We start from the raw sequence: 8,416 nt of genomic DNA, 5'->3' as shown, positions 1-8,416 counted from the left end.
ACCCCACAACAAAACACGCTATATAAACATATATATTCATCACTTTGAAAGAATTTCAACCAATTCCACTGCTAAGCTACGTTTTATCTGCCTTCTATGGCCATACAGTGGCTTAGTTTGATAGCTGCCATTTGGCTACAATGCATAAATGGAACCAACACAAACTTTCCTGCTTATTCTTCCCAACTCAAGCATCTTCTCTCACTATCGCAACTCCAGTTGAACAACTTGGCTCTTGCTTCTGATGCCGGGAAATTGCTCGGTTGGCTTTCTGGGATCGCCACGGCTTATTTGCCACTTTGGCTAGTCCTTATGATCGGCGCAACTCTTGGATTTATGGGTTATGGGGTTCAATATCTCTTCATAACAAACCAAATTTCCGGTTTATCTTACTGGCACATATTTTTACTGACTTCTTTAGCTGGAAATGGCATATGTTGGATCAACACTGTTAGTTACATTATTGCCATTCAAAATTTCCCTTTTGATCGCCAAATTGCTGTGGGTTTATCGACTAGTTACCAAGGTCTATCTGCAAAGATTTTCACGGTCCTTGTTGATGTTGTTAGTCGCACTTCACCAAGTCACAGAGCCAAAACCTACCTACTCCTCAACGCTGTAGTGCCTCTGTTAGTATGTATTGCAACTTCACCTATCGCGAAGCATGTCAAGATAGGAAAATCAAAGAACTTGGCAGGTGGGTTCATTGCTATGTTTGTCATAACAACATTGACGGGAATCTATGCTATTCTAAGTAGTTTTAGCTCCATCACAAGTTCACTCCCACCGGTGATTATGGTTATTGGAATGGGATTATTTCTTGCCGTCCCTCTCGCAGTTCCATTGGGTGAAAAAATCAGGGAATCGTTACAGCAGAAATGTTGGTTAAGAAGAGAAATGAGAGTGTGCCATGTAGCCACGGAAAATAACGATGACAATATCATGAGATCAATGGAGAGTGGAGAGGCGCAAGAAAATGGAAGCGAAGTCTATAACGTGCGTGTTAGGGAGGAACTGGGAGTGAGATTGATGTTACAAAGAGTAGATTTTTGGTTGTACTACTTCGCCTATCTGTTGGGAGCAACCCTTGGCTTAGTTTATCTCAATAACTTGGGACAGATTGTTGAGTCTCGCGGCAGCTCAAGGACTTCATCCCTTGTCTCGTTGTGTTCATCATTTACTTTTTTCGGTCGACTCATTCCGTCAGTTGTGGACTATCATTTGACCAAGTAAGTAAAAAAATTGAAAAAAAAGAGGCTAAACTCGAATATTTTCCTCTCTCTTTTTTTGATTTTTCTCTCTTGAGACTGGGATGGCTCATTTTCCAGCTTTACTTGTCTTGAATTGACAGAAAAAACTACGTAGTTTCAAGACCAGCATCAATTGCACTGACGATGATCCCGTTATCTGGAGCCTTTTTCTTGCTTCTCATGGGGAATAATCTTTCTCTTTACATCAGCACCGCCATCATAGGTACATGCACAGGCGCAATCACTTCTATCTCTGTCCCTACCACAACCGAGCTGTTCGGAGCAAAAAACTTTGGTGTAAATCATAACATATTGGTTACCAATATCCCAGTGGGCTCATTTGTATTTGGTGATCTAGCAGCTATACTCTATAAGAATCAAGAAACCGCAGCAGATGGCAGCTGTATGGGGGTAAAATGCTATGAAACTACCTTTATCATATGGGGTTCTCTATGCCTTCTTGGAACTTTACTAGCTGTTATTCTCCATGCAAGAACTAGAAAATTCTATTCCCAAAATTTAGTATAGCTAGTTGGCTTGGCGGCGAAGAACAGCTGCAAAGTTACCAGATGGTACTTCCTTTTGTTTTAATTTTTCTCTTTTCACCAAGTTAAGATTTGTTTTCTTTATTTATTATTATTACTTGTTTTTTTTTTTTTACCTTCAGCTGGATATACTACAGCTATATACATATATATATGGTGACTCAGTAAATGATACATGACAGCATCGATCGATCGAGTATTACTTCTTCTGCTGTGTCACTCTCCTGAATTGATCTACTTATTAACATTGAATGCGGGATTTCCAAATGACCACAAGTAGTTTGTACACGAGATATATAGCTATAACTTGTAGCTGAGCTTGATTTTCACGTCATCTCACCTGTTAATTCTTCACTAAACATCGAAATCAAGGCAGATTGCGACAAAATTCTGATACCAAATTGTTGCCTGGCACTGTATCCTGATTTTTATGGCCGTTCTGATCTGAGCCGATAATTAAAGACGGAAATTGATACCAAGCTGTCGTCTTGTGGCGTGCGTGACATGACCAAAAATTCAACCTTTGTAAACGAAGCAGTCTGAGTGGAACTATTAGGCATGACGTCCTGTTGACGTCATCCAGCATCATACCTGATCAATTTGGTAGTAAACTGGAGCAACGAAAAGTTTCATAGAGTTCATTAAGAAGTGGGGAAGTTGCCGTAATTACGCTTCTTGGTGGTGGGGTGGGGTGGGGTGGGGTGCGGTTAGATAACGCAAATGCTTGCGTCTTAGCCTAAATCCATTTACACTTGCACTGCTCCATCAATGATCGCAATTACAGCAGCTTCCATGTGTGGTTGCCCGCTGGAACATCTGTTACCAGTACATTTTATAGCGGCGCCGGTCGTAGTCAGCAAGAACGAGGCTTCTTTGTATTTATAAATATTTACAATTTTTCGTGCATTTTTTTTGTTCTTTGAAGATTAATCTCATGATACAGGCTGCCCACGTACCGTGACATTTTTTGCTACGCATATTCAAGCATGATTGAACTGGACGTCTAGAGAGCTAGTACTAGTACAGGTTGATCCTCCTGTTCGCAGAACGTTGCAAATGTACGTCGGACGTGTTTTATGGGACGTATTAGGAATGTCCGAAATGAACTCTGCTAAGCTCGTCCTCTTGGCCCTCACTCCCGCTAATCGGATCCTAAGCAACAACTCGTGGCGTAGGATTGAGAAATGTTGGAATTCTGGAGGTTGATGAAATTAAATCCTAAGTCGGCACGACAGAAGGACTCCGTCGGTTCTGGCCACCCGAGCGCCACATATGACGGAGGGAACTGCCATCCCAAGTGCAAAAAGTACAACATTAATGTATCCGACCACCCAACGCTGGTGATTGGTAAATGTCTTGAAAGATGGCTCCATGGTCGAAACTCGGGGGTTATCTGGCTCTCCACGATCCTTTTTTTCTTTTTTATACTTCTTGGCTTATTGACAAAGGTTAACGAGGGACTTAACTTAAGTGGGGTCGATTAATTGTTTGAGTATGACTGATACGCTTGTTGAAGACGGAAATCTGGAAAATTCTTTTACCTTGTCCGGCTTTTTTGACCTACGATTGGACCAACGGACCAATATCATTGACGAATCTGGATCTTTGCGGTCACAGTTGACAGTGATGGTGTGTGATTTTGAAATGGATGGCTATGATTGAATTTGTTGGCAACAATTTTAATAAGCAACAAAAATTGGTTGTGCTTTTATGTGTTGCTAGTATTTTAGTATCTACAATTAGTTCAGTATCTGCATTTATTGTATTGTTGTATGAGAGTAGGACTGTCGATGGGGTTGGGCCAGCCCAAGCTCGGCTCGTTCGGCCCGACAGAAAGCCCGATGAGCCCGATCATTTAGTGAGCCGGTCTGAGTCTGAGCCTAAAAATTAGGTCCGAATAAAATGTGAGCCGAGCTTGGGCCTTATTAGACTCAAACCCGATATAGGCCCGGCCCTTTAATTACCTATATATATAATATTTATATTTTGATATTATGTATAATTATATATCCAAATATATTATTACTAAATACTAAATATATACATAAATTACAAAACACAAAAATACATCTAAAAACTCTTTCATGAGCTTTCTTGAGAGCCAATATTGGTAATGTATAACTAAATCTCTAATTTTTCTTATTGGCTGAGTAAATTTTTGTATTGGCATAATATTGGTTGATTTTTTTTTTGTCTACAAACACAAAAATCATCAAGCATATTTGGATTTAAATCACAATATTATAAAAAAAGTTTCAACTTTTAAAGATGTATTGGCTTATGATTGCATGTTTTATTACTATTTTTCATGCATTTTGAATGGATTAAATATAAATATTGTTGAAAAATTTTTGATTTATATACGTTTTAAGAACTATTATTTGTTCATGTTTAGTTTTAATATTATAGTCTTGTAAATGTTACATTAGTTTTACAACTTAATAGTTATAGTAATTATATTAAGAAAATTAAGGAGTAATAAGTGAGATTGGGCTAAGCCCGATTAAGGCTCACAACCCGAATATTATGTGAGTTGAGTATGAGCTTCACATTTACGAGCCCGAAACTCGAAAATGATTCAAATTAAATGAGCTGAGCTTGAGCTTATCAAAGCTCGGCTCATTAGGCCCGATTGACAGGCCTATATGAGAGTCTATGTTGCGCCATACACAGAAGCCAGCCCTTAAATCTTAATCCAGAAAAAGGTATTGGATGATTCATGTACGTTATGTGACATGTTATGTGCTACATTATTATTAATCATTAATCTGGATGATTCATGTTATGAGATTATTCTTAATCTTAAACGAAGAAGTGTGCACGTTGTGAAGGCAAATTGTGGATTTGTCCACCTAAGCACCGTTTTGGGGTTAAAGGTGAGCCCTTTAAACCCTGGTAGCGCTTTTAGAGGGGCCTTCCCAGGATTTGAACCCTTGACCTTTAAGGTCTTTGAGTTGGAATGCCTGGTACCACTTGAGTTAGTGTCTTTTTGTGGAGGCCAATTGTGAATTTGTCCACCTCGGCATCGTCTTGGGGCTAAGGGTGAGCCCTTTAAACCCTGGTAGCGCTTTTGGAGGGGTCTCTCAAGGATTCGAACCCTTGACCTTTAAGGTCTTTGGGTTGGAATGCCTGATACCACTTGGGCGAGGTCAAGTGGTACCAGGCATTCTAATCCAAAGACCTTAAAGGTCAAGGGTTCGAATCCTGGGGAGACCCCTCCAAAAGCGCTACTAGGGTTTAAAGGACTCACCCTTAACCCCAAGACGGTGTCGAGGTGTACAAATCCACAATTGACCTCCACAAAAAAGCCAGGCATTCCAACCTCAAAGGTTGCCTTTTTGTGGAGGCCAATTGTGGATTTGTCCACTTCGGCACCGTCTTGGGGTTAAGGATGAGCCCTTTAAACCCTAGCGCCCAAGTGATACCAGGCATTCCAACCCAAAAACCTTAAAGGTCAAGGGTTCGAATCCTAGGGAGGTCCCTCCAAAAGCGCTACCAGAGTTTAAAGGGCTCACCCTTAACCCCAAAACGGTGCCGAGGTGGACAAATCCACAATTGACCTCCACACACATCGAGTATAGCCTAGTTCCTCACCTTATAATTAAGGTTTAAATTCGAGAATTAAAAGTTCTAAATTCAATTTTCAAGGAAGCACTTCTTGAAAGTCTCACACTTCTCAAGATACATTTCTAAATATGGTTTGTTATTTGTACAAGATAATTCTTTACACCATGTTACCTAAGTATGTATCCTTATCCTTCCAAAAATTTTTCATCCAAAAGTTTGTACGTGTTTTCCGTAAACAGGAAAGAAGAAAATTTTTTCTAATTTTTGCTACAGTTGTTATACAGTGACCGTACGTGCTACTCAACCTAAGGTTCTTAAACTGTCCCCATATACTTGTGCTTCTCAGACAATAGTCTCAAGGTTCAATCACCAACTATGTATCAAAAAAAAACAGTTGACATACATTTTTGCAAAATGAAATACGACTTTGAATCGAAATTCTTTCTTACAATCTTGATATTTTTATAGTATGATTCCTTGCATCTGCATCGGCTTCTTCGTAGTCAAATGTGTGACAAAATCTTTACGTACTTCATAGCTGGACGAGAAAGAGCATCTACCGAAAGTAAAAAAAAGAAGGCAGATCCTGTGCCACGAAAAAACCACCAGAATGACCAGTCGGCTACTTTTTGGAGCTGAGAGTAAATGATTAGGACCACAGGCGAGAAATGGACGGGCAGACTAGACGCACAGGTCATAAATTATTGTTGAATTTTACGATTTTGTGACCTCGATCTACACATGGATGCCTAATGGCGGCATTATACAGGACACTTCCACTTCGCGAAAATATTCACCATTTCATAGGCTAGATTGCAATAATTATGTACTTAGAAAATACATCGTGTTATAATTATAGTGCATTGACGTCTAAAATTTAATGGATGTAGCAAATCTGATAAATCATCACGCATTAAAATAACATTATTTGTAACTCGAATGTATCTTTATCATCCAAAGAAATTATTGTAACTCAATAAATCTATGCATGTCTTCTTATGTTAAAATAAAATAAAACGTTGCTTCAAACCTATTCAGAAATTTTAATTTGATGTGATAAAAGGTTGAAATTTCACTACTAGATCTATGAAATTTCAAATCTCACAAAAAAATGGCAAAAATAAATGAATAAAAAGCCTCCACATAGATAAAAAAATATCCCGCGAAGCAGACGAAACAGTGAATTAAACAATCTTTTTTTTTTTTTCTGAACACGATAAACCCAAAGGGAGTTATTGAGAATCCGAAAGAAACTGAACTGCTCCCCGTTGATGAAATTTTCAAAAAATTTTGGACAAGAACGCAAGCCAAGGATCCGCAGAGTAAGGAGGCACATTTTTCTAGGTGCCAGAAATTAATGAACTACCCTCGTACATACAACTACTTAGGAGAGTATCTGCCTCGTGTCGTGTATCTGTGAACTTGATCCGATACAAGAAGACATGTTGCGCTGTATGGGTCTCAAATTAATGCTTCGGCGAAGAGCTGCAATGATGAACAAAATTTGGTGTTGGAAATAATCGGAAGAATAGAAGGGGTTCAATAAATTTGACTGGAAGGAAAACGTGGCATCTGTATACCCGAGTGGTCTCGCACGACATGCAGGTGGAGGAGAAGAAAAGGGCATGGGCTACCGATGAATGATCATGATTTCTTTTCGTGAATTCAACCTTCAAACTCCCTATTTCCTTTTAACAAGAGGGTAACTCAATCTTTAAGAATGGACAAACCAAAAAAAAAAAAGGCATGGTGCCCAATATCAAGAGTTCTTATCTTTTCAGACAGTAGACAAAGTGGAAAATTCCGAGTCTTATCTTATCTTTTACTACATGCAGCAGTAGTGCCACCCACTCCTTCCCTATATGTAACTAGAGTTAATGTTCCGTTATACCCCATGAAGTTTCTATTGATACATCAGCATCTGATCTTTTTGCCATCCCCCAGCCAGCAATATCATGAATTCATTGACCCCATTCCCGTCCCAGTAATCTAGCAACACATCAGTTACAATTGAACGGCTCAGCCAGTATATTGCTCTCACTGTATCCAGGTTTCTTGAATTATATGTTTTTCTGATGATGTCACGGCGGGGAAGCCCACCCTGATTTTTTCTCTGCAACAGTCAAGCTGCGGTCCAATTTTTTTTTTCTTTTTATCTTATTTTTTAATTTCACTCACCATTTTCAGCATTGCTGGAAGTGACAACGGAATTCGATTGCATATATACATGCACTGGGCGATATATGGTACCTCTTAATCTCATCTTAGACGGAAGATGGATTACCCTGCAGAGGAGCTGGAAGACAGAGAAAGATAGTATTATAAAGGATGAAAATGAGAGCGGGCGCAGGGAAATCTCGACATTGGTTTATTGAACTGGAGATGATCGACAGGCCAAAGAGCCCAAGTCCTGTTAGACAAACCTCGGCAAAAACCCAAATCTCAAGACATTAATACATCCGTAAATATAGACTGCATAAAGCTCTAAAAACCATTCACCAATAGAGAGTAACAACTACTTTTCTCTATCCAGTTATTTGCAAATTAAGAGGTAAAGCGGGCAAATGTCAACAAGTAAAGACGTAGTTAGTTATAAGGCATTTCTTGTTACACCCATATACAGACTGAACAGACTGGTACAAGTACGGCCAATTGACAAGAACAGGAAATTGTGGAAAAGAAAAAAAGTAACAGAGGTAAAAAAAGGGGGGAAACATAGTTAATCAAGCATATCTCTTTACTTGCCATGCGTATATAATTCTCGTATTAATTCAGTAATTCATTTCGGGAGAACAACTTGGACATCCAATCATTGTGGACTACCATGAAACTTTCTCCAACATTCATGCACCTTAAGCTAGACCAAAGACTATATAATAATCGCCACGCAGCTGGTCCTTACTTAGCATTTCACCGCAAGAGAATGTAAAAGACATGGCAAAATATAGTGTGCAACAGCTTTTGCTCGATCATTCGCAAAACGCTGGCAACTTCGGTGCTTTGCAGAAAGTACCTTCAAGTGAGTTCTGTTCAGAAATTGGGGAACACACAAGG

The 8,416-nt window shown here is 39.3% G+C and overlaps 1 protein-coding gene across 1 annotated transcript; it reads left to right on the top strand.

Moving 5' to 3' along the window:
* Positions 1–2,001, top strand: LOC113749546 (protein NUCLEAR FUSION DEFECTIVE 4). Its single transcript, XM_027293361.1, has 2 exons — positions 1–1,229; positions 1,352–2,001. Exons 1-2 carry the CDS (start codon positions 97–99, stop codon positions 1,776–1,778), a joined length of 1,560 nt encoding a protein of 519 aa, XP_027149162.1. The 5' UTR covers positions 1–96; the 3' UTR covers positions 1,779–2,001.
* The last annotated feature ends 6,415 nt before the right edge of the window (positions 2,002–8,416 follow it).

Source organism: Coffea eugenioides, chromosome 1, assembly GCF_003713205.1.
Source record: "Coffea eugenioides isolate CCC68of chromosome 1, Ceug_1.0, whole genome shotgun sequence".
Classification (NCBI taxonomy): Eukaryota; Viridiplantae; Streptophyta; class Magnoliopsida; order Gentianales; family Rubiaceae; genus Coffea; species Coffea eugenioides.
The sequence above is the reverse complement of the archived record's forward strand: the minus strand, read 5'-3'. Positions and strand labels throughout refer to the sequence as shown.